We start from the raw sequence: 25,639 nt of genomic DNA on the forward strand, positions 1-25,639 counted from the left end.
TCCCATATGCATTGTTTATATTTTTAAATTGGTTACTCTTGTCACTATTCTAGGAAATTCAAGGGTTCCAGCACTTTAAGGCATTTTTTATTTACTTGATGCTTCCAAAAATTGTGGCTATTCTGAAAATAATTTATTTGGCCCTTGTATGATTTTGTCACAACTGAGGATTGGCCACTTGTGTGCTAGAAATGCATAAATGATGTTTATTTTAATTTTACATTTTATTCAAAGGGGCAGTTAAGTTTCCTTTCTCTTTGCCTTTTTTTAGTTTAATGAGACATTGAAGAGATCATCCATAATTATCAGATTTCCTATTAGTAATAGAGTAAAGCAGGAAATATACAGAAGCAGAAAGTACTTTTCCTTAGAAACTTTAGTCAAACAAACACTACTGGAACTGCCTCTCTTTGGGTGGGATAATGTCCAGTGTAACTGCAGTATTGACCATGGTTTTATATTTGTTAGGATCTAACTGAAACACTGGATTCAAGTATGAAATCAATCTTAAAAAAAGAGATCTTTAATAAAGGAGGACAAGATTTCATCAGAATAGGTGATTCAGAAATTGAGTTAAACAAAAACTTTAGGTAAGTGCTCTTACTACAGATAATGCACAAATATCTATAATAACACAGAACAAAAATGTGTAATAACACAGAACAAAAATACACTCTTTTAAGACTCACAAGAAATGTAATACAAATCAGGTTTCTACAACTCTATATTACAGTAATTCGCTTCAAACTATATTGCATATAACAAAAGTGCTTTCAAGATATCATAAACAAAGGTACAATTTCCATGTTATAATCTAACAAAGTATACTATTTAAGGAGTAAATAACAGACATGAAGAGACAATCAAGTCCATATTATTTCTGGAGTTGCATGGAATCTTGGGCCAATTTCACTTGTAGTAAAGACATTCAGTCTCCAAAATAACAGTTTATATGTTCAAAGGAATTCTTCGTTTGATTCGCAACGCCAAGAACTGGTACACAACAAGGTCTCCCGGGTTGTTCCCCTTGTTTCGTTATCACTTCCTCAGGTGTTGTGTCTGTATTAATTTTATTGTGCTTAGTATTCTAGATAAAGGAGTAAAAATAACATACACAATAGATATATGAGACTCCCATATTAACATTGCTAAGGAAAAGTTTCAAAAAAATGGTTAAAAAACATGCTTCTCTACTTACATTCTTATTAGTAGCTCTGGCTCTGTTTTAATTGGAGTTCTAGAATGAGCCAACCAAGCAGTTCTAAAACATGCCAATGTGAGTAGATCAATAGGTATCGCTCCGGCGGGAAGGTAACGGTGCTCCATGCAGTCATGCTGGCCACATGACCTTGGAGGTGTCTACGGACAACGCCGGCTTTTTGGCTTAGAAATGGAGATGAGCACCAACCCCCAGAGTCAGACATGACTGGACTTAACGTCAGGGAAAAACCTAACCAACCTATAATGAGCAAATGAAAGATTTCCAGGATGCTTCTTAAGTAAGGTTACATGTTACAGAAAACAGGTGTATTCAATTCTATCATTTAGCCCTTGAGGAAATAGTGTTTGTAGTTTGAAAATCCAAAAAGATTCTCTTTGTAGAAGAAGTTTTTTCACATCTGCATTAGGTCTGGGCAATACTTTTTCCAAAGCGCAAAATTTAAAGCTATGGTACGCATGGGCTTTTTCATTAAAATGTATATATAGTGAAGAGTCAGTGGACCCATTCCTTATGCGTGAACAATGTTCGTTTCTCCTAGTTTTAAGGAGTCTGGTGGTCATTCCAATATATAACAGTTTACAGGGGCATTGTATTAGGTAAACTACATCATCAGTAGAACATGTTGTCAAATGTTGCAATGTGATATTAATGTTAAGTGTTGGATGAGCGTATATTTTGCCCTTAAGTGATTGCTGACAACAGTTACAGTGTCCACAGCTAGTGTGACCCTTAATGGTAAGTTTATGGGATGTAGTAGGAGAGTTCTATTCTGAATGGATTATAAGATCTCTTAAATTTCTGGATCTTTTATGAGCAATTATTGGTTTGTTTTGGCATCCAGGAATGTCTTGCAACATTTATATTTGAGAAATCACATTTTCATGTAGAGCACTTTTTTCTTTTATCCATCAGTGTATCACATTTTTATCCAAAGGATGCGAGCTATAATAAGAAATAAACTTCCACTTGGAAAATGCATATTGATATATTGTATCAAGAATCTCCTTTTTGATCCTCAGGTTATGCATGACAACACAAAAAGCCAACCCCCATTTTTTACCAGCAATATGTAATGCTGTCACCATGATAAATTTCACTGTAACATTCCAAGCTTTGCAAGATCAACTTTTGTCTGCTGTCGTAATTAAGGAAAAACCTGAACTGGAACAAAAACGTTGGGAATTACTAGAAAGTATTTCCACTGATCTAGTGACACTTCGTGAACTTGAACAAAAATCACTTCGACTACTGCAAAAAACAGATGGTAAATAAAAATGTATACAAATGCTTAGGTAACAATAAACAAAATACAAGATGGATATTAAATGGCTCCTAATGGAATTATTATTTTCATGAAATTGCATGTATAATGTTTATTTTTATACATGGATGTTTTCTGTATAGTATGCAATGTACACTATATTAATATACTAATATAATAGTATATTAGTATGGTAGAAACATGGATCCAAATCCATTCTAATGTATGAAGCTTTAAGTCTAATCTCTGTCACAAGACTAAAACATTGATCTGAGGGTAGATAATTCCCATAGCAATAGTAAGTAGTCATAAACTCTGCCCTACCCTCATATTCACATATTTTAGCCCAGGGAGCTTATGTAAGGTCATCTGGTGAGGCCCTACTCTTGGTCCCGCCTGCCTCACAAGCGCGGCTGATGGGAACGAGGGACAGGGTCTTCTCGGTGGTGGCTCCCCGGCTGTGGAACAGCCTCCCCAGAGATATACGGCAAGCCCCAACCCTTTTGAGTTTTAGAAAAGCCTTAAAAACATGGCTATGCGCCCAGGCTTTTAACGAATAAACGACAAAGACGACCCAGACTGTTATATGGATAAAGTAGGAGGATATTGGACGAACGGATTTTAAGCACATGTTTTATGTTTTATATTTTATACTGTATTTAATTGGTTGTAATACATTTTTATATGTTGTTGTTTTTAATGATGTGTCGGCATCCAATTGTTGCCAATTGTACGCCGCCCTGAGTCCCTTTGGGTGAGAAGGGCGGGATAGAAATATTGGAAATAAATAAATAGCAATTAAAATCTCCCATATGAACCTGCTTGGATATTGCATGCAAACCCCTGTGAATAATTCAGTACTTCAAGTATGTCATTTCTCCCTCTCTTTTTCAACCAATAATCCAAAGGAAGTCAAGCAGACATTTCTTAGTGTCTTAATATTATATGGCTATTGAAGTTAAATGCGAGAAAGAGAGAGGTTATGTGTATTTAGAAGTTATGTGTTCCTGGCAAGAAAGTTGTTCAATGTCTTTAAGTTTAGAAACATAATTGCAGTTTTGTGCAAATTGAACTGGTTATCAGCAAGCTTCCTGAATGAGTTATTACTTAAGTGGTCATTATTAAGAACTTCTAGACTGACGTTTATAAAAGTACTATAAAAATACCAAGAACTAGCAAAACCATCTCTTGAGTATTTCTTGCCTAAGAAAACTCTATAAATTGACAGGTGTCTTTAAGGCACACACAGAGGCAGAATCTCCTTAGCAAGTAACATTTAATATCTGCAGAACAGATATGTAGACTATAATGTGTTTCAGATATTCTCTGTTACAAATATAGATTAACCTTACATTTTAGGTCACCTTCTAGATGATCAAGACCTCATTGATAATTTACAGAAAACGAAAATCACCTCAACAGAGATTTTTGAACGTGTTGAAGCATCAGCAACAACAGAAGCCACAATAGAAACACTCCGTAAAGGTTATCTTCCTATTGCAAATCGTGGCGCAGTGCTCTACTTTGTAGTACTGGACCTTTTTCATATCAACTATATGTATCAGTTCTCACTGGAATGGTTTTGTAAGATGTTTTCAGATTCCATAGATGATGTAGCCAAACAAAAAAGTGAGGTTTCTACGAGTTCTTCAGCAAGTTCCAGAAGTCTAATCTTAAGAAGGCAGAGAGTCACCAAAGACTGTGAAGAAAGTGAGACTGATTGTTTAAAAAGACATGTTAATGATATAATTGAGAAGTTAACAAGTAATGTTTATAAGGTTGGTGAATCTGTTAGACAAATTATTTATTATGGACAATGCAACTTTACCTTTCTAAAGTATATTGAATTTTTATTCCTTATCCTGCAGACAGTGTCATCAGCTCTGTTCAGTGAAAATCAGTTGTGCTTTTCTTTTCTACTGTGCACAGCAATTATGAAAAATAATAGTGAGGAAAATCAGTTTAATAACAATCTTGGATTTATACAAGAAAATGAGTGGAACTTCTTCCTGCACTCTAGCATGATGGCAAATATTATGGACACACAAGACACAGGGAATATTGGTAAAAAATTAATTTTTTGAATATTTTATGTTAAAATAGTTTTATTCTGCATTGGAAGAACATTGCAAATAATAGACATTTTATATATTTAAAAGTTACAAATAATTTCATTTAAACTATTAATTATTAATGTCATTTAAACAATTACTAATACAATGGCTATAAAACACGTTTTTTTAAAAAGGCATACTTTTAAAAACTAACACAAGTTTTAAAAGATAAATAAAATGGGTTGCTGTGAGTTTTCCAGGCTGTATGGTCATGTTCCATAAACATTTTCTCCTGATGTTTCACCCACATCTATGGCAGACATCCTCAGAGGTTGTGAGGTATATTGGAAACTAGGCTAGTGAGGTTTACAGTATATATCTGTGGAAGGTCCAGGGTGGGAGAAAGAACCCTTGTCTGTTTGAGGCAAGTGTTGTAGCTCAGCCATCATGGCCTGTATTCCATCAAGAGATGGAGTTGGAAACAGATGATGCTGTGGATTTTGCAGACATTTCTGCCCCAGATCGGGGCCCCTTGACCTTGCAGCTGACTGATATGGTTATGCCAGAAGAACTGCTAATTGGCGAACATTCTGACGTCTCCTCATTGTTACCTACACCAGATGGTGTTGACCTGGGTGAAGATGAGACTTTTAATCAGAAGGAATTTGTTACAAAAGATAGGAGCAGGAGAGAGGGAGTGAGACGGAGTCAAAGGTTAGCTTTCAAGTTGGATAATGGCTAACTTTCCCATGGGAAGTTTTGTGGGTCCTGTACTCCTTAATTTTGCAGACTTGGGATTCTTTAAAAGTGCCCCTCACTGTATTCTCATTGCGCTGTCAACTTTGCCTTTCCTCGGAAGAGGTTCCAGTTTCCAGCTCCTTGCCTTGTCTCCTGAATCCGTGCCGAGTTCCCAGTTCTAGGCAAGCCGCGCTGTGCCACGACTCCCGAGTATACCTCGCCTTGTACCAAGTTTTCCTTGTACCTGAATCGAGATTGACTCTGCCTTGTTTACCTTGCTTTCTTGCTCCTGCTATGGGACTTTTCGAGTGGATTTGGAGTTTGCAGATTTGCAGCGCTGTGTTCCTGCTATTGTTTCATGGACAAACTTTGATTTCTTGGAGGAAACTATCGAGTTTTCATTTGTGGATTACAACTTGGACATTTCTGAACTCATTCTGAACTACAACTGACTATATATTAAGAACTATTTCTTACTCTGACTTTCTGCCTTAATTCCGCATAGATATTTTATTTATTTATTTATTTATTTATTTATTATTACTCTGCTTCAATAAATGGCTTGTGTGTTATATTGGCTCCTGTCTGGTTTTCAAGTGCTCGCGCTGCCTTGGGGTGCAACAGCAAGTGTGAATGTTGCAATTAATCATTTTGATTAGCATTAATTAGCCTTTCAGTTTCAAGGTCTGGCTGTTTACTGCCTGGGAGAATCCTTTGTTGGGAGGTGTTAGCTGCCCCTGATTGACTTATCTCTGGAGTTCCTCTATTTCTGGATGTTGTTCTTTAGTCACTGTACCGATTTTAGAGTTTTTAAAATATTGGTAGCCAGATTTTGTTCATTTTCATGGTTTCCTCCTTTCCATTGAAATTGTCAATATACTTGAGGATTTCTACGAAAATGAACAAAATATGGCTACTAGTATTAAAAAAATCTCTAAAATCAGGACAGTGAATAACAACATTCGGAAAACAGAAGAATTCCAGACATTAATCAATCAGTGCCAGCTGACACCTCCCAACAAAGGATTCCCCCAAGCAGAAAGCAGCCAGGCTTTGAAGCTACAAGGTCATTCAATGCTAATCAAGGTGGCCAGTTACAACATTCACAGCTTGCCTCCAACAGGCAAGAGTTCTTTCTCCCACCCTGGACCTTCCACAGATATATTGGTAACTAGGCTAGTGGGGTTTATATATCTCACAACCTCTGAGGATGCCTGCCATAGATGTGGGTGAAACATCAGGAGAAAATGTTTATGGAACATGGCCATGCAGCCCGGAAAACTCACAGCAACCCAGTGATTCCGGCTATGAAAGCTTTCAACAACACAATAATAATAATAATAATAATAATAATAATAATAATAATAAAACTTTATTTATACCCCGCCACCATCTCCCCAGCGGGGACTCGGGGCGGCTAACATGGGGCCATGCCCAAAGCAATACAATATAATAAAATATAAAACAGCATATCATAACATAATTAAAAGTAATACAATAAATAATAATAGACATCACATCAAGAAATCAAGAAACAGTAAAACAAGAGCAGGCCGCATGAACACAAAGATAAAACCCGGAGTGAGAGGGACAGAGGGGTACTCCAATGTGGACAGGGACATATGAGAGTGGGGCAGTTTAGAGGATAAATGTTCGGGGGGAGTAACACAGAAATATATAACAGAAGTTACTCACCGAAAGCACAGCGGAAGAGCCATGTTTTCAGGTCTTTCCTAAAAGCTAACAAAGTGGGAGCTTGCCTGATTTCGGTAGGCAGTGAGTTCCATAGTCGGGGGGCCACAGCAGAAAAGGCCCTCTCCCTTGTACTCACAAGGCGGGCCTGGGATATAGACAGTGGTGATAAAAGGGCCTCCCCGGATGATCATAAAGATCGGGCAGGTCTATGGAGGGAGATACGGTCACGGAGGTAGGTGGGTCCCAAACCGTTTAGGGCTTTATAGATGATGGTCTGCACCTTGAATTGGGACCGGAAGATGAACGGCAGCCAGTGGAGCTCCTTAAACAAGGGAGTGGATCTCTCCCTGTAACTTGCCCCCGTTATTAATCTGGCAGCCGAGCGTTGGACAAATGCCTTTGTTTGCCAGTGAAAGGACAGGAGGAAGGGGCAACCTAGTCTCCTATGGAAGGGCATTCTCTTTCTCCCTCCCTTTCTCTCTCTCTCTCTCCCCCCCCCCCACCCGCTCACCCTCCCTCCCTCTTTCTCTCTCTCTCATCTGTGATTGTTGCAGATCTCAAGAAAGACTTATCCTGAATACCCTTGTGCTCTGGAAGTTTCTTAGGGGGCGATTCAGTACTCATCTACATTAAAATTTAAAACACTTCAAAACTAGCTTCAAACTGCAGCAGCCAAACAATAAAAACCCACAAAAGTGCATAAAAGAACCCACTTAATGTGCATCAATGCTCTGTGGTTTGTGTTACCACTATCCGGATCTTAAACTAGTTTATACAGGATTTCTTGTATAATCATCTGCATGGTGAAAGCACTTTCTTCAATACCAGTTTGAAACTGTCTTAAATAGTCAGTATAGATATGCCCAAAGTCTCCTATCTGTGAGGTGTTTTAACAGTGCATGATGGATCTCCACTGAGAAGTAATACTGCTGTATTCATGAGGACTTATCCCCTAGTAAGTTTGGTTAGGATTGCAGCAATTGCCAAGAATTACACGGGATTTGTATAATGATAAGAGTGGAGCAGATGGTTTTCTAAGTATCTGTTTAGTTTAACTGAATTAATTCAAAATGGAAATGGATATAGCATGTTCATGTACTATATTAGCCAAAATCATTGGGGTGGGGGTGGCTCAGCAGAGAGAATATCTAAGTAATGATCAGACTAAATATCAGATTGTTATATCTGTTCTCTGGGTAAAAACCTAAAAAAGCAAATATGTGCCATTAAATCCATAATATTATGGTTTGGCTAGGTTCATACGCATTTACGACATCTCCTCCTCCTCACTGGATTACTGAAATTATGTGGAAAGAATGTCAGTACATGAGTACCCACATGCCAGCATTCAGCCTATTATGTGAATCCCTCTCATCAAATTCTCAGCAATGGAGAGCTTTTCTGAACAGTCAGAACTTATATTACTTGATTAGTACACCTTATAGACCAGTGCCATTACAGCAAGGTAAGTGCTAAAATATGATAATAAAACCTACATTCATGATATTGTTTGTGAGAGTCTTGCATGCTTTTCACTTCTCTGTATGGTAAAAAGACTCAGAAACAATGTCATCCATGCAGTTCAACATGTCTCGAGTTCTGACTGTGGCTGGATGTCCAGCCAGGGTTGGCTCAAGCGCTACGCAAAGTAGGCAATTGCGGAAGGCGCGATCCAATAGAGGGCACCACCGGCAGGCTGCCGGGGCAGGAGAGTGTCCCCACAACATGCCCCTGGTTTCTCGAAGTCCCGGGCCTTTGCCGGAGGAAGAATTTCCTCCCTCCAGCAAAGGTCCAAGCAAGGGAAACCCAGGGCGTGTTGTAGGGACACTCTCCTGCCCCGGCAGCCCTGGGCCAAGGCCCTCCTCTCGCGGCCCTCTCTCTCAGCCCTCTCTCATGGCCCTCTTTCTCACCCTTCTCTCTCTCTTGGCCCTCTCTCTCTCTCTTGGCCCTCTCTCTCTCTCCCTTCTCTCTCGCCCCTTCTCTCTCGGCCCTCTTTCTCACGGCCCTCTCTCGCGGCTCTCTCGTGGCCCTCTCTCTCGCCCCTCTCTCTCAGCCCCCTCTCTTGGCCTCCTCTCTCGCAGCCTTCTCACTCTTGTGGCCCTGGACATGACCTGAGGCCAGGCCCCCGGGCCCGCCACCCCACCTGTGCCCTTCCTGGACTCCGCCCGCAACACCCGGCACGCCTTTTGCGCCTGGAAGGAATGCCTCAGACGTGCGCAGGTCTGGCAGGTCGAGCGGGCCTGCAGCCCCGCCATGAGCCTCCTCGGGTACCCGCTAAGACGAGGCATGTAGGAGCCCGTCCCCGTCCCCAGCATTTCACCAGGTGTGTCTCCAGGGCAGGCCTGGGCCAACTTGGCAGCTGAAGGGGGAAAGGAAAGGGCCTGAGGCTGGGTTGTTGCGAGTTTTCCAGGCTGCCTGGCCATGTTCCAGAAGCTTTCTTTCCTGACGATTAACCCACACCTATGGCAGGCATCCTCAGAAGTTGTGAGGTTTGTTGATATTGATGCATGTGAGGTTTACATATCTGTGGAATGATGTCCAGGGTGGGAGAAAGGAAGAACTCTTGTCTGCTGGAGACAGGTGTGGATTTTGCCATTGGCCACCTTGATTAGCATGTAATGGCCTTGCAGCTTCAAAGCCTGGTTGCTTCCTCCCTGGGGGCATCCTTGATTGGGAAGTGTTAGCTGGCCCTGATTGTTTCTTGTCTGGATTTTCCCTGTTTCAGAGTGTTGTTCTTTATTTACTGTCCTGATTTAAGAGTTTTTTTAATACCGGGAGCCAGATTGTGTTCATTTTCATGGTTTCCTTCTTTCTGTTGCAATTGTCCACGTGCTTCTTGTAGTTTTCAGTGGTTTCTCTGGTATCCTGACATGATGGTGGTCAGAGTAGTCCAGCATGTCTATCTTCTCCAGTAATATTCTGTGTCCAGGTTGGTTCATCAGGTGCTCTGCTATGGCTGATTTCTCTGCCTGAATTAGTCTGCAGTGCCTTTTGTGTGCTGTAGCAGGAAAGGGAAGGTGGCATCTCTGGCCCTTCAGGTGTTTTGGACTTTAACTCCCACAATTTCTAACACCTGGAGGGCTAGAGTTGCCCAGGCCTCTATAAAGTATATATAATGCAGCCCAACAGAGCTTTAACTGCCATGGCTCAATGCTTTGTGTTCCTGGGAGTTGTAGTTTTACAAGGTCTTTTACCCTTTTCTAGACTGGTGCCTCACCGAACTATGAATCCCATGATTCCATAGCCTAGAGCCATGGTAGTTGAAGTGTCAGATTGCATTTCATGGTTTCAATCCACAGGAAAAGACATTCCGATTAAACCTAAGAGTAATCTTCTTGACGGTAAAACTATAACTCCCGGGATTCCACAGCCTAGAGCTGCGGCAGTTCAAGTGGTGTCAAGCTGCAATAATCCCAGCATTATGTGAAGAGAAAGTTATAACAAGATCAAAGAACATGAACGTTGCTGTGAATCATGGCACAAAATGGTCCCTAGTCTGTGGATGCATCTGTACTGTAAGATTAATACAGTTTGATACCACTTTAATGACTCAATGCTATGGAATCATGGAGCTGTAGCTTTGCAAGATCTTTCGTTTTCTCTGCTAAAGAATGCTAATGTCTCAGCAAACTACAACTCCCAGGAGTTAATTGAGCATTGGGCCATGGCAGTTAAAGTGGTGTGAGACCGGGATCACTGGGTTGCTGTGAATTTGCCAGGATGTATGGCCCATGTCCCAAAAGCCTTCTCTCCTGACGTTTCGCCCACATATATGGCAGGCATCCTCAGAACTTGGGAACTAGTCAAGTGGGGTTTATATATCTGCGGAAGATCCAGGGTGTTAGAAAGAAAGAACTCTTGTCTGTTGGAGGCAGGTGTGAATGTTTCAATTGTCCACCTTGATTAGCCTTTCTGCTTCAAAGCTTGGCTGCTTCCTGCCTGGGGAAATCCTTTGTTTTATTATTATTATTATTATTATTATTATTATTATTATTATTATTATTAGGCCTTGCTCCCGGGAAGGTTCCTCTGCCGTGGCTCCCTACGTATCTATCTACCTTGCCACATTTTCTCCACATTGTGTGTATGTGTATGTTTATATAAGATATATACACACACACATACAAACACATGCAGGGACCATATGTGCCATATGTGTGTGTGTGTGTGTGTGTACAGTAGAGTCTCACTTATCCAACATTCACTTAGCCAACATTCTGGTTTATCCAACGCAGTCTGCCTCCCATCCAGATCCACAGCTGTTTCTCTAGGTAGTAAGGACTAAACTTTTTACGGATTTAATTTCTGAAAATGCTGTTACTGGAAGTTAATTTTATGCAATTCTGTCTTTATTTGTAGTCAATGTTTTAGTAGCTAATGTTTTTGTAGTCAATGTTTTCAATATATTGCGATATTTTGGTGCTAAATTCATACCGTATATACTCAAGTATAAGCCGACCCGAATATAAGCCGAGGCACCTAATTTTACCACAAAAAACTGGGAAAACTTATTGACTCGAGTATAAGCCGAGGGTTGAAAATGCAGCAGCCACGGGTAAATTTCAAAAATAAAATTAGATACCAATAAAATTACATTAATTGAGACATCAGTGGGTTAAATGTTTTGAATATTTACTGTATTTCAAAGAAAAACAGTAAACTAACTCTATAAGTGGAAAAGCAACAATAACTTTACAATAATCATCATCATCAACAACAACAGCTTCATTCGTACCCTGCCCTATCTAGCTCCCCCTTGGGACTCTCTCTAGCTCTGCATTGTTTATGTAGGCATTATATGTTTGCCTGTTACTATGTTGGAAGCTGGCCTGAGTCCCCAGGGGGAGATAGATAGGGCAGGGTACAAATGAAGCTGTTGTTGATGATGATAATGATTATTATAAAGTTATTGTAGATCTATCATTATATATACTAATTTCACATGTGTATTTCCCCCTGAAATCTTTGCAAATCCTCTCTCTACGTGCATTTTCCTCCTGCAATATTTCCAAGCCCGATTTATGAGCATTTTCCCTCTGGACTTGCAAACATGTGATGGTAAAATTCATATAAAATTCATATATAAAATTAATGTATACATATAGGAACAGATATACAGGTACATGGAAATCTCTAGTTATCTATATTTACATAGGATTTGCAAAGACCTGTAAACATATGAGGGGAAAATTCATATATTAATGTATTTGTAGGGGGAACATCTATATAAATATTTAGAAGCTTTGGGGCATGCATTTACCCAACGAAGAAATGCAAGCAAAGCCCCCCTAAAAACAACTTTGTCCTCTTTTCTCCTGCCCTTTCCCACCTCTTTTCTTTCTCCCTTTTTCAAACTCTAAAAGTAGCCAGAAAAGGCTTTTTAAAACTTCTCTCCCCCTCCCAAAAAAACCCACCTCATTTTTGTTTCCTTGGGAATAAAAAAAAAATACACACCTTCTGTTGCTCTCTTTTCCCTCCTTCCCTCCCTTTGGACTCAAATGTTCTTGCAATAATAGTAGTAGTAGTAATAGTAATAATAGTAATAGTAATGAATCGTGCAAATTTGCAAGAATATCCTTTTTCCTTCCCCTTCTACCCATGCAATCTGGCTTGCAAGGGTTTCACATTCTCCTTTCGCTTTTGAAAACATTCGCTTCTTGTCTCTGTCTCTCTCAAAAAAAATAAGATAATCAGCCTGGGAGGAGAATCAAAGAAGGGAGGTTTTGGAAAAGGAAACATACTGTGGCCTCCAGGCTGGCTTGACCTTGACCCGAATATAAGCCGGGGGAGGCTTTTTCAGCTCATAATTAAGGGCTGAAAAACTCGGCTTATCTTCGAGTATATACGGTAAATACAGTAATTACTACATAACATCGAAATGCTTTTTCTGTTGATTTCTTGTAAAACATGTTTTGATGCTTATTTTGCAAAACCATAGTGTAATTTTATGTTTAATAGACTTTTCCTTAACCCCTCCTTATTTTCCAAAATTTTCGCTTATCCAACGTTCTGCCAGCCCGTTTATGTTGGATAAGGGAGACTCTGCTGTATATATATATATATGTTACACACACACACATATTCTATTCACCTCTACCTTCTATCTTTTATTTTTCAGTGATTGGTTTGGGGGGGGGGGCAAAAATATTGCTTGCTTACACTTGAAAATTACCTAGGGCCAGCCTTGTGTCCAGCATATGTCTAGACATGGAACTTGGTTTCTGCACTTCCAGATACTTTTTGCCCACCACCCAACAGTGCTCCTATCAACTGGGCAAGTCCCATACACTGTACACAAACTTTTATGGATGTTCACTGCATTTTCATTTTTATGAACTAACAATTCAATTACAACTCATTGCTTGTAATGGGAGTTTACAAAAGATGTCATTTTAACAGTTTGCTACAGCTCCGCCATCTATCAGAATTACGTAAAACTCAGTACATGCGCGGGAGAAAGATCAGATTTCAAGCATTCAAAAGTGCACAAAATGGCATGTCTGTATTATGCGTACTTGATTATGTTTAGTTTTCCTTTTTATATTTTGCATGTCATTAATTCATTCAATAACAACTTTTAAATTTAAAAAGTGCACTTTTCTATCTTTGTTAATGGTGGAAGGCATTATTTCTGAATGGCTCTTAACCTTTAATACAAAAAGGTTCATTCCTGCACAGAAAATGCTATTTGCTGCAATGTAACTGCTGCAATAAGGATTTGTAAAATTTGCACATGGTTGATTTTCATATAAGAGAGCTATTTCTGTGCAGAAAACATCAATTCCCATGCAGAAATTGATGTTTCTATGTTGAAAATACTGTTTTCAGTGCAGAAAAGACTGCTTTTAGTATGTTTTCACTACATGTCAATTTTCTGCTGAATAAGTCCCAAGATATACAGATAGCTTTTGAAAATTGTATGATTTTTGAAGACTTTCATACAATGGCAATAGAGTTGCTGAATTTACTTTGAGAAGAAATTTATTGAAGTATATACATAAAGAGATTGGTTGCAATATTTGAATGGCATGATGGTTTAATTTGTTTCAGTCTTTCAGTAAAGTTGTAATTTTTATTTAAATAAGTTTCAGAGCTCCAGCTGAAAATACTAAGAGAAGATCAAGGTAATGCACCTTTAATTTTTCCTTGGGATAAGCTTTCTTCATTTGAAAGACTTATCTTGGTAAGTATTTTTTTAAAATGTTAATGTTCATATACAGGCTATTTTTGGTCAAGATTAATTTGCAGCTTCATCACTAAGAATTTGTGGATAATACAACAAAATGCTGTATTCTATCAAGGGCTTCAACATTGTTTCCCAAGGAATTTTAAACCTCTTCATAATCTCATCTGTTTCAAAGCATTTTAGTTGATTTGTATTACTATGAAAAGCACCATGTGGAATGCAGTTGAATTTATTGGGCTGCAAAAATAAATGTTTTCCCAGTCCCCTGAAAGTGCCAAATAGATTCAAGGGGCCCCTTTGCAATGACCTGTCATAAAGAGGAATCCCAAAAGTTGAGTGGAGACATCTTCATCAACATAAAGTAGACCTGGATCCAACCAGATGATGATACTACATAAATACATTCCTTCAATGATGCATTTTGGCCTACTATATCAGGTTTTTGCTTTGCTTTGGATGCTATAAATGTGGGTGTCCAGTATCATTTCACATTTAGTGAAATGCATTGTTGAGACTATCTTGTTGGCATATGCTCTAGGATAGGTCAATGACCCACCTTTCCTCATGAGCTGTCTGACCAAGGTATGCAACATAGAGCATAATCCAAATTGCCACCTGGTTAAACTGAAGATATGTGAATCCAAACCTCACTCGTTCTATATATGAAATAAATTACTTGGGCCTGTTTTAATACAAGTGCAGCTTTGTACCTCCATTTTGTCTGTGTTTGTTACTCATAATGTGCACCTTGCTTATCCACTATTGCAGCCTCATTGTTTTTAATTTGATGTTTTAATTCTGTGTTGTGTTTTTTGCCTATTGTGTATATTTTATTATTGGTTTTTGTTGTTGTCCTTTGATGTTTCATATTTTATCATCGCCTTATTTTAATTTTGCTGTAAGACGCCCCGAGTGCCCTTCGGGGGAGATGGAGGCAGGATATAAATAAACTTATTATTATTATTATTATTATTATTATTATTATTATTATTATTATTATTTGAATAAAGAAGGCTAGGATCTGATGTAACCTTCAAGGTACCACTAGACTCTCTGTTTCCAGTTTAATCTTCTCTTAATTTTTTTTCTAGATAAAAGTTCTTCGATTAGAAAGCTTAAACAGTGCAGTACGAGCATTTATAACTGAGAAAATGGGGTCCAAATATCTTTGGACTGGAGGAATTGATTTCAAAGCAATATATGAAGAATCTGATTCTACTACTCCTCTAATTCTGATTCATGCTCATGGTAAGTACTGTATTGATATAGTACATATAAAGGAGACATATTTTTGAATTTATGTCTTCCTGACTCTGCATGTAAAAAGGCTTCAATCCAGCAAAACAAATAAAAGATGAGAAAGTTTTTTTAAAAAAAGGCTTACAATGAAAAACATTTTTCAGTTGCAGCTATTTTTATTATATTTCTAGATGCTGAATTTGCAAGTCAGTTAAAATGTCATGCCACACTTAGGTATTTCACAAATTTCAATCTGATTACAATACTAGTTTTATTCAGGTCACATCTTAAGACATAAACATCAAACCAGGTTGTGAAAAACCTATATCTATACAGTATCTATATCTATATCTATATATTATAAAAGTCAGTGTTTGTATGTATGTATGTATGTTTGTGGGTATGCGGGTATGTGGGAGCTTTCTGATTGGCCGCCACTTCCGCAGGCCACTGTGACCTCCAGGAAGGACAGACCTGGACCAAACTTGCCACACATAACCCCTATGACCCATTCTATGTCCTGGTGCTGTTTGGGGGACAATGGACAATGGATGATGGGATTTGCAGGACTTTCAATCGTTTCGACTCCCACAGATCACCGCGACGCCCACCAGTGACAAATCTGGACCAAACTTGGCAGATAGAATCTCCATGACTCCCTTTAGATCCTGGTGCAGATTGGGTGCCGACGGACCATGGATGATGGGACTTGCAGTACCTTCACTCACTTCCTGAGACCACTGCAACTGCCAAGAATTACAGAACTAAACCAAACTTGCCACACATATCCCAAATGACACACTTTACATGCTACAGCAGTTTGGGGGGGAGGGTTTGACCAAGGATGATGGGATTTGCAGTACCTTCACCCGATTCACCTCCCACAGACCATTGCAACACCCATGAATGACACAACTGGACCAAACCTGGAACAGAGATGCAATATGTCCCAGTGTCCATGGTCCATCCCCCTCCAAACAGCACCAGGATGTACAGTAGGTCATGCGAGGTCTGTGTGCCAAGTTTGGCTTTGATCAGTCATTGGTGGCCGTCACAGTGCTCTCAGGAAGTGAGTGAAGATACTGCAAGTCCAATCATCCGTGGCCCGTCCTCCCCCAAACTGCAGCAGGACGTAAAGGGGGTCACAGGGGTTCTGTGTGCCAAGTTTGGTCTAGTTCTGTCACTGGTGGGTGTCACAGTGGTCTGTGGGAGTTGAAGCGATTGAAAGTACTGCAAATCCCATCATCCATGGTCCCTCCTCCCCCAAATGGCACAGGTGATAAAGTGCATCATGGGGGTTATGTGTGCCAATTTTGGGCCAGGTCCATCATTCCTGGCAGTCACAGTGGCCCGTGAAAGTGGGAGCTAATCAGAAAGCTGCCACATACATACCCACATACAAACATACATATATACATACAAACAAACAAACACTGACTTCTATTATAGATATAGATATAGATAGATATATAGATTATGTTAAGTTTCTGCTCATTCCTGGGATGGTCAAGAGGAGTAATCCATTACAATTGGGTTTTACCTCCACACTCCAATTGCAATGAATGGCTCCTCCTGCCATCCCAGAATGAACCTTCACGGTAAGTACAATTTCTCATTTTATAATGCAACGTTATTAATTAAAATATTATGTCCAAATCATTTATTAATATATTTTATATTAGTATATTTCTATATAGTTTCTGAAAGTAGATATAAACAGGAGCTATTACACATATTACACAGGAGTAGATATTGCAGCTGTCCTCCTGCGCCTTGCCCAGGAAATAAAAGGAAATACACAACATGTGAAAATGATCTCTCTGGGACGTGGTCAAGGAAGCAAAGCTGAAGAATTGATATACAAATCACAGATACTGGAGGGACAGTGGACATTCCTTCAGAATTGTCATCTTGCTGCTTCATTTATGCCTAGACTCTGCACAATTGTTGATTCGTAAGTCCTATTTCAGTTTCTTAGGGTTGTACCTTTACAGGTGGTAAAATGAAACAGAACCACATAGGAGATGAGTTGTTTATACTTGAGAGGAGGATGGGATATCACAATCTCTGAAAACTATCATGGCCATTGTACAAGTTATAAGGTGGTAGGATACATTTGCTCTTATATTATGTTTAGTAATTTTGAACAAAATAATTCTTAATTAAATATAACATCTTTTTATGATAATGTTGTTATAAAACATGTTTAATCCACAGGTTGAGCCAAGCATACAGAAATATAGACCCAAATTTTAGACTGTGGTTAAGTTCAATACCAGATACTTCCTTTCCTACATACATCTTGAGAAAGGGCTTGAAGGTAAGTCTTCAAATAATCCCCACACCCAGAAGAATAAGTCAAATATTTTAGGGTAAATCATTTTAAACAATCTGCTCATAAGGTAAGAGAAAAACATTGTGCTATTTGTGTATCACCCATTTGAGATTTCTGTCTATGCAAAAACATATTTAGAAATATTCAGAAACTGAGCTTTTTGGTGGAAGCCACCCCCATCTTCAATTTTGTGTGTATTCAGAGGGGATGGCTGCAAACATAAATTCTTCATCATCTATTAACACAGCCACTTCAACTAGAATGTTCTCTTGCCATAGCTATACAAATATTTGCTGTTTGTTTATTTATTAAAATATTTCTATCCTGCCCTGTGTTATGAGATCTTAGGATGTCATACAATTAAAGTATTTTTTAAGTTAAACTGTTAAAACTATTCCAAAAATAGATTTATTTCAATTTGACAAAAATCACAATGTTTCATCATCTTTGTTGTTCCTTTTTCCATTATGGTTTTTTTTAATTCTTTTCTTATGCCCTCATGTGCCATATATACTTCACCTGTGTCACTGTGTATATCTCTGCCCCTCTTTTACTTTTTAGTGGTAGATGTTCAAATATGTATGACCCCATATATGCATAAATTGAAGTAAAGAAATGCAGATGGCAAGGTAAAACCCCTTTATAGCCCCTCCACCGTGAACTGTGCTCATTTCCTACTCGTACATATACATACATCCTGATTCGGTGCACATTCCATTCTGATTTGGTGCACATGTGTAAAAAAGCTGTTTTTCCCCCAAGAAAATGCAGAATAAAAAGTCTGAGGCTTTTAAACTGCATTAAGGCCTATGGGTATCTAAAAGAAATGTTTTTACTTTGAAACAGAAGAACGTTCCATTTTAATTAAGTTCATGAAGTATCATATAATTCAGTATATATTCTGTTGAAGTCTTGTTTCAGCCATGAATTGTCTGCTTATTTTCTAAAGATAGTTATAGAGTCTCCCCAAGGACTGAAGGGAACATTGCTTCAGACATTTGGACTGGGTGGTACTGAATTGGTAACAGAAGCCGTATTCAATAAGACTTCCTGTGGACCATCATGGAAAACACTACTCTTTAGTCTATGTTTCTTCAATGCTGTAGTTCATGAGAGAAAGAAGTATGGAGCTTTGGGCTGGAATATTCCATATGAATTTAATTCTTCAGATCTGGAGGTATGTGAAATAGTTGAATAGAATACATCTCATAACCAAGGGAGCAATGAATGCTCTTGCTGGCAGAAATAAGAGAACGGCAATATTTGCTTATTCTCCCACCTCTGCAGCCTCAGGATAATCTCTTCAACTCTTCGATAGGGCCCAACAAACCAGTTTAGAGCAAGTGGACAGGCAGGGAGACACATAGAGAACTGGCAAAGATAATCATACATGTTTCAACAGTGGAAAAGGGTTTGCTGGGCTCTATAGAAGAGTCGGAGAGGTAATATTTGCTGAATTTACTGATGAAACATGCCCTTCCATTGATAGGAGGCACACATTGGATCCAACTAGATTCAAACTATATCTAGCAATGCACCTTTTCAAACTATGCCTGGCAACAGATACAACAGTAATTGGGGATGGTTATGGTATCTGTTCCTTTCCTTTCCCTTTCATTCCACTCTACAACCAGAATAACCTTCATCTGAGTTAGATAATGTAGTTGATACAGGTGGATATGAGCCTGACCTCTGCATGTTCATTGCTATTGGATGTTTCAATTTGTGCAATCTAAGGATGTGAACCAGTTACTTGGCCACTGGAACCATGCCCTTTCTGGCTGCTGAAAGCAATCCAAGGGAACTGTTGGATTAGGTAAGGGAAATAATAAAGGCTTCAGTACAGCAAGGTAGGGTTCCAGTTGTCCATTATTGAGAAAATCCTCCTTGGATCCTACCAGACTGGAGAACTATTGACTAGTCTCTAATATCCCCCTTTTGAGACAAAATAATGAGGTGTGTGTTAGCCTCACAGCTTCACGGACTCCTGGAGGAAATGAATTATCTCAACCCTGACTATGGGACTTAAACAGAAAATTGGACAGGAGAGTGTTTTCATGTTTGTCCCGCTGGACCTCACAGTACCTTTCAATACCATCAGCCATAGCATCATTCTGGGTCGCCTTTCTGGGTTGGAGTTTGGGGACACTGTTTTAGAGTGGCTCCAATCTTTCTTGAGGGTGAACTCAGGTGATGATGAGTGGAGGTGCCTGTTTGACACCCTGCTGTCCAAGAGACACAAATCCAGTATTCTTTTGGGCATAATGAGCTAGTTACATGGTTTGGGGGATTGTAGCCTGTGACTTATACACAAAAGAGTTGAGGTGGGAGGAGAATTCTCATGACTTTTTCTTCCCAAGATTTCCATCCACATGCTGGAGTTGCTTCTAGAAAACCAAAAGGAAATTCCTTGGGCAGCACTGAGCTATTTGACTGGAGAAGTGGCATATGGGGGCCGTGTAACTGATCACTGGGACCGTCGGTGCTTGCTTAGTGTTTTGGACAATTTTTACAACCCATCTGTGCTGCAAGAAGATTTTGCTTATTCTGTGGACTGGGTAGGAGAAGCAATTTTTACAACACAATTACTTAAATATATAGCGGGTAAAGATTGATATGTTTATTTTTGTGAGTAAAAAAGCAAAGGAAAACAAGATAGCAATTTACTAGTATCTTGAGAACTTTTACAGAAAAGAAGGAAATACATTCTTTTTTGCTCTGGAGGGCAGGACAAAAACTATTGTTCTTCACTTCTGGACTAGGATTCAAGTGTGTGCTAGGATTAAATTACCTCTAAGATATCTTCCAGCCATCTGTATCTATATATTGGGTTGGTTAGTTTTCTTAATGTATGCAGGACACACATTGTTGGGCACACAATTACAATATCAACTTCTGGAGCCTCAGGAAAACACCTTGGAAGTTCTGGAGGATATCTTTATACAGACACAGCCAAACCCTGCTCCATACTTTTTACTAGAATATCCATCTCTGGGGTTGGGGAAAGACAGTTATACCATGCAAGAAGTAAGAAAAGAGGTTGGGTACAGTTCTAGAATACCTACCCAAAACAAATATAGACATTTTACCTATGATATTTCACAGACCCAAAACAGTAAACAAATGTTTTATCTATCAATCATCTTCAGATCCTTCAAGCTCCTAGCTAGTTTTATGAGCAGACATATATTGTTGAAGATGATTTCTAATCTATCATGAACTGCAGTTCAGTTTCAAGTTTCCTCTAATGAACTTGAAGTATTCTGCAATTAGAAGCCAGAAAGAGGTTACAGGTATTGAGATAACCTAAGGTCCTTTCCACGCAGCTGTATAAAATCCACATTGAACTGTAATATATGGCAGTGTGGATTCAGATAATCCAATTCAAAGCAGATATTGTGGATTATCTGCCTTGATATTCTTTGTTATATGGCTGTGTGGAAGGGCCTTAAGCAAGCTTTAAAGAAGTTGATAGATTGAGCATCACTTTACAGTTGTGTATGTTGAAAATAAAGTCTTCATCAATTATTTTGCAGGTGTATCGACCTATATCTCAAACAGATACTTTAAAAGACTGCCGAGCCTATCTACGATCTCTACCAGAGGCTGATTCTCCAGAACTCTTTGGAATGCATCAATGCGCTGAAAAAGCATACTTAAAATCTCAAGCACAGTTTTTTGTTGAGTCAATTATCACTACCCAGCCAGCAATCAGCACAGACACTATTATTAGGTGACTGTTCTGGCTTTTTTTCTAGTTTTAGATATGGTCATGTTCCAGATGACTAAGCATGATCAAAGGCCACTAATTTCATTCTTTATCAGCATCCTCTAAATCAATCTCCTAATTTTCTAGCTTTTCTAGATTACATCTTTGTATGGAAAGAGCAGTGAAATTGCCAAGTGGGACCATACAACAACATTGTTATATTGTGGAGTGCTTCTATTCAGGGCTCCAGCCACACCTTTCTGTTTTACCTCCCCCACCATTTCCTCCCCACCACCCCAAACAGTCATCATTTCATGCCCACTGAGTTTACTCAGCCTTCAGTCGCCTGTTTAGAAGTGATATTTTCTTCCAGTTTGGATTCTTAGAGTAGACAAGGTAGATACATATGCACAGTCTTAGCTATGTGGAAGTCCCGAATTTTACAATTCATTTCTTTGGCCATCTGTCTTCCTCCATCATCCTTTTCCATTAAGCTTCTCCACTGAAAGTTAAACATGAGCCTACAATGTGATGCGGCAGCTAAAAAAGCCAATGGGATTTTGGCCTGCATCAATAGGGGAATCGCGTCTAGATCCAGGGAAGTCATGCTCCCCCTCTATTCTGCCTTGGTCAGGCCACACCTGGAATACTGTGTCCAATTTTGGGCACCGCAGTTGAAGGGAGATGTTGACAAGCTGGAAAGCGTCCAGAGGAGGGCGACTAAAATGATTAAGGGTCTGGAGAACAAGCCCTATGAAGAGAGGCTTAAAGAGCTGGGCATGTTTAGCCTGCAGAAGAGAAGGCTGAGAGGAGACATGATAGCCATGTACAAATACGTGAGGGGAAGTCATAGGGAGGAGGGAGCAAGATTGTTTTCTGCTGCCCTGCAGACTAGGACACAGAACAATGGCTTCAAACTACAGGAAAGGAGATTTCACCTGAACATCAGGAAGAACTTCCTCACTGTGAGGGCTGTTCGGCAGTGGAACTCTCTCCCCCAGACTGTGGTGGAGGCTCCTTCTTTGGAAGCTTTTAAGCAGAGGCTGGATAGCCATCTGTCGGGGGTACTTTGAATGCGATTTCCTGCTTCTTAGCGGGGGTTTGGACTAGATGGCCCATGAGGTCTCTTCCAACTCTACTATTCTATGATTCTATGATTCTATGAAATCTGTTGTGTGTGTGTGTTTATTTGTTTGTTTTTTACTTTTATCATGTTATTTTATTCCATTATCCTTTTCATTTAGCTATCACTGTCTCAATATACCAAGATTCAATGCACTGCTGAACTATTTTTTCAGCTGAACTCAAATAATGAGACCCACACAAATGGTGAAAAGCAGGAGTGGCCAGGTTGCAGGCATTGGGAATGTACTGACAAACAACAACAAACAACAAAACTTTATTTATATACAGCTCTAGCTCCCAAAAGGGACTCAGGGCGGTTTACACATTAGAATAAAGCAAAGGTATAATTTTGAAGACAAATCATCTGCATTTTTGGAGTCAATTGGGGTAAGCTGTAGGGGTGATGCAGATATTTGATCTGGAGCAGGATCTTGACCTTGTTAACAACTAGCTTATTTTAACTTTGGTTTTTTTTTTAAAAAAATGTTTATTGAAAAGTGTTTTATAAAAATATATAAAATGGGTAGATTAGGGTAGGAAGAGAGGGGGGAAGAGGGAAGGGGTAGAGGGAAGTGAGGGGAGTCTGGGATGTTGTAGGGAGAGTGGGGGGATGGGGGGCGGGAGAGAAGAGAAAAAGAAGTGAAAGAAAGAGCTAGAAAAGCAAAAAAAAATAGGGGGAATTTGTTTCGGCTTCTGTTCTGCTTCCTTCTGGAGTCCATAGTCTTTGTATCTGAGGAGGAGAGATTTCAATATTGGTGCTAGTTAGTAATTCAATAATACTCTCCTCTTCGTTCTCTTTTGGCTATCTTCCTTAATATTCTCACCTCAAATATTCCTCAAAGCATGTCCAGTCCGTCTTGTTGATTGGTTTGCCGGTATTTCTTTTCAGCAAGTATGTCAGTCTATCCAGAATTTTAATATCGATTATTTTCTCTATCCAAAGTTCCCATTCAGGAATAGGTAGGTAAAGAGCTTGTTTTTGTTTGTTTGTTTGTTTCATTACTTGCATATCAGTTATCCCTAATAAATAGCATTCTGGTTTCAATTGTAAGTTTATTTTTTTAAAAAAATTGGATTCTTCATGAACCATTTACCAATATTTTGAGGTTCTTTTGCAGCTCCACCACATGTGGAAGTAAGACCCAGTTTGTTCTTTGCATTTCCAACATTTTTTATCTTTGTCGTTATACATTATTCCCAGTTTTTCTGGTGTTAGATACTACCTGTGTATCATTTTTAAACTATTTTCTTTTAAATCCGTGGCATACGTGTACTTTAATTTTTTGGTCCAAATTGTTTCCCATTCTATCAATTTTATAGGTCTTCCACTATTTCTGGCCCAGAGTACCACTGAATTTGTTATTTCTTCTTTTTCAGTTTCCCATTCAATTAATTTATTATATAGTTTTGTTATGTTCTTTCTTTCCGATGTTAATAATTTCTCCCAGCAATTCTGGGTATTTTCGAATCCTCTTTTTTTGTCCATTGCAAAGGCCTCTTTAATTTGCATATATTGAAGCCAAGAGATATGCTTGTATTTTTGAGAGAGTTCTTCATATTTTCTTATATACAGTCCTTTCTCATTATTCTTTTTTGTCAGGATTTCCTTATATATTGGCCAATCTTTTCATCCAATTATCCTTCTTTGGTTGGCTTCCAGTGGGGAAAGCCACAGTGGAGTTTTTGTGTAAAAGTAGTTCTTGTATTTTGTCCAGACTTTAAGGAAAGATGACCGGATGAAATGGTTGCCGAAGTTTTTCTCTATGGCTGTCTTTCCATACCATAAGTACGCATGCCATCCTCTTCTTAGATTAAATCCCTCCAATGTTAAGATCTTCCTCTTATCTAATTTTGCCCAGTCTTTTACCCATTCTAGGGCACACGCTTCAAAATATGTTTTGAGGTCTGGCAGATCGAATCATCCTTTATTCTTTGGAGTAATCATGGTTAGGTATTTAATTCTCGTTTTTTTCCCATTCCAAATATATTTCATCAAGTCTCTATTCTATGGTTTGAAGAGTGTCATGTTGCGGATTATGGGGATATTTTGGAAAATATATAATAGTCTTGGCAGGACATTCATTTTCATAGAGGCAATATGACCCATTAGTGACAGGTTCAAAATTTTCCAATTTTCCAGGTCCTTCCTTATTTCTTTCCATGTTTCGATATAATTATTCTCCAATAGTTGATTGTTCTTTGTAGTTATCGTAATCCTGAGGTATTTTATTTTGGAAGCAGTGCTCAGGCCAGAAATTTTCTGTAGTTCTTTTTGATTCTTCATCGTCATATTTTTGGTTAAAATTGTCATCTTTTTCTTGTTAATTTTAAATCCAGCTAGCCGGCCGAATTCCTCTATTTCCATAAGCCAATTTGATATATTTTCTCTGGGATTTTCGATTATACATATGATATCATCGGCGTATGCCCTCACATTACATTCTTGTTTATCAATCTTTATGCCTTTTAATTCTTTATCTGCTCTAATCCTTCTTAGTAAAATTTCAATGGAGAAGATTAATATTAACGGTGATAGCGGACACCCTTGTCTGGTACCTTTGTTGATCATGAATTGTTCCGTATTACATCCATTAATGATGATACTCGCTTTCTGGTCTTCGTAGATGGCGTTCACTGCGTTTTGAAAACAAAAGCCTAAATCTAACTCCTGAAATAATAATTTTAAAAAACTCCAATTTAGGTTATCGAAGGCTTTTTTGGCGCCCAACAATAATAATCCCATTTCTTTTTGATGAGTAATTTCATAGTATTCTATTGTGTTCAGTACAATTCTTAAGTTGTCTTTTATGTTTCTATTTGTTAAAAATCCATTCTGATCTTCCCCTATCCATGAGTTTAGAAATCTTTTCAATCTCTCTGCCAAAAATTTTGCATAAATTTTAACTTTGATTGTAATGTAAATTGTATGCTCTATTTGTGTGCTAAATGTGTTTGTTAAATGTTTTAAATGTTTTGATACAGCCGATGGGCTAATCAATAAAATGTATTGGGCCAATAGTAGAAGCAATGGGATTCTTTGAGAAACCCAAGAAATGACTGGGAGGGGGCACAGTT

General features: G+C 38.8%; 1 protein-coding gene across 8 annotated transcripts in view; it reads left to right on the top strand.

Moving 5' to 3' along the window:
• dnah14 (dynein axonemal heavy chain 14) overlaps window positions 1-25,639 on the top strand; it is a 362,578-nt gene that overhangs the window by 325,493 nt on the left and 11,446 nt on the right. For 7 of the 8 annotated variants that reach the window (XM_062972594.1, XM_062972581.1, XM_062972598.1 and 4 more), the window contains 11 exons: window positions 469-590; window positions 2,242-2,486; window positions 3,843-4,547; window positions 8,226-8,435; window positions 14,056-14,153; window positions 15,248-15,404; window positions 17,139-17,349; window positions 17,613-17,715; window positions 18,680-18,907; window positions 20,091-20,288; window positions 21,267-21,463. In XM_062972594.1, coding sequence (XP_062828664.1) covers window positions 469-590; window positions 2,242-2,486; window positions 3,843-4,547; window positions 8,226-8,435; window positions 14,056-14,153; window positions 15,248-15,404; window positions 17,139-17,349; window positions 17,613-17,715; window positions 18,680-18,907; window positions 20,091-20,288; window positions 21,267-21,463 — 2,474 coding nt within the window. The remainder of the gene's footprint in view (window positions 1-468; window positions 591-2,241; window positions 2,487-3,842; window positions 4,548-8,225; window positions 8,436-14,055; window positions 14,154-15,247; window positions 15,405-17,138; window positions 17,350-17,612; window positions 17,716-18,679; window positions 18,908-20,090; window positions 20,289-21,266; window positions 21,464-25,639) is intronic. The other variant, XM_062972591.1, reaches the window with a different exon arrangement.

This window comes from Anolis carolinensis, chromosome 1 (genome assembly GCF_035594765.1).
Source record: "Anolis carolinensis isolate JA03-04 chromosome 1, rAnoCar3.1.pri, whole genome shotgun sequence".
NCBI classification, from domain to species: Eukaryota; Metazoa; Chordata; class Lepidosauria; order Squamata; family Dactyloidae; genus Anolis; species Anolis carolinensis.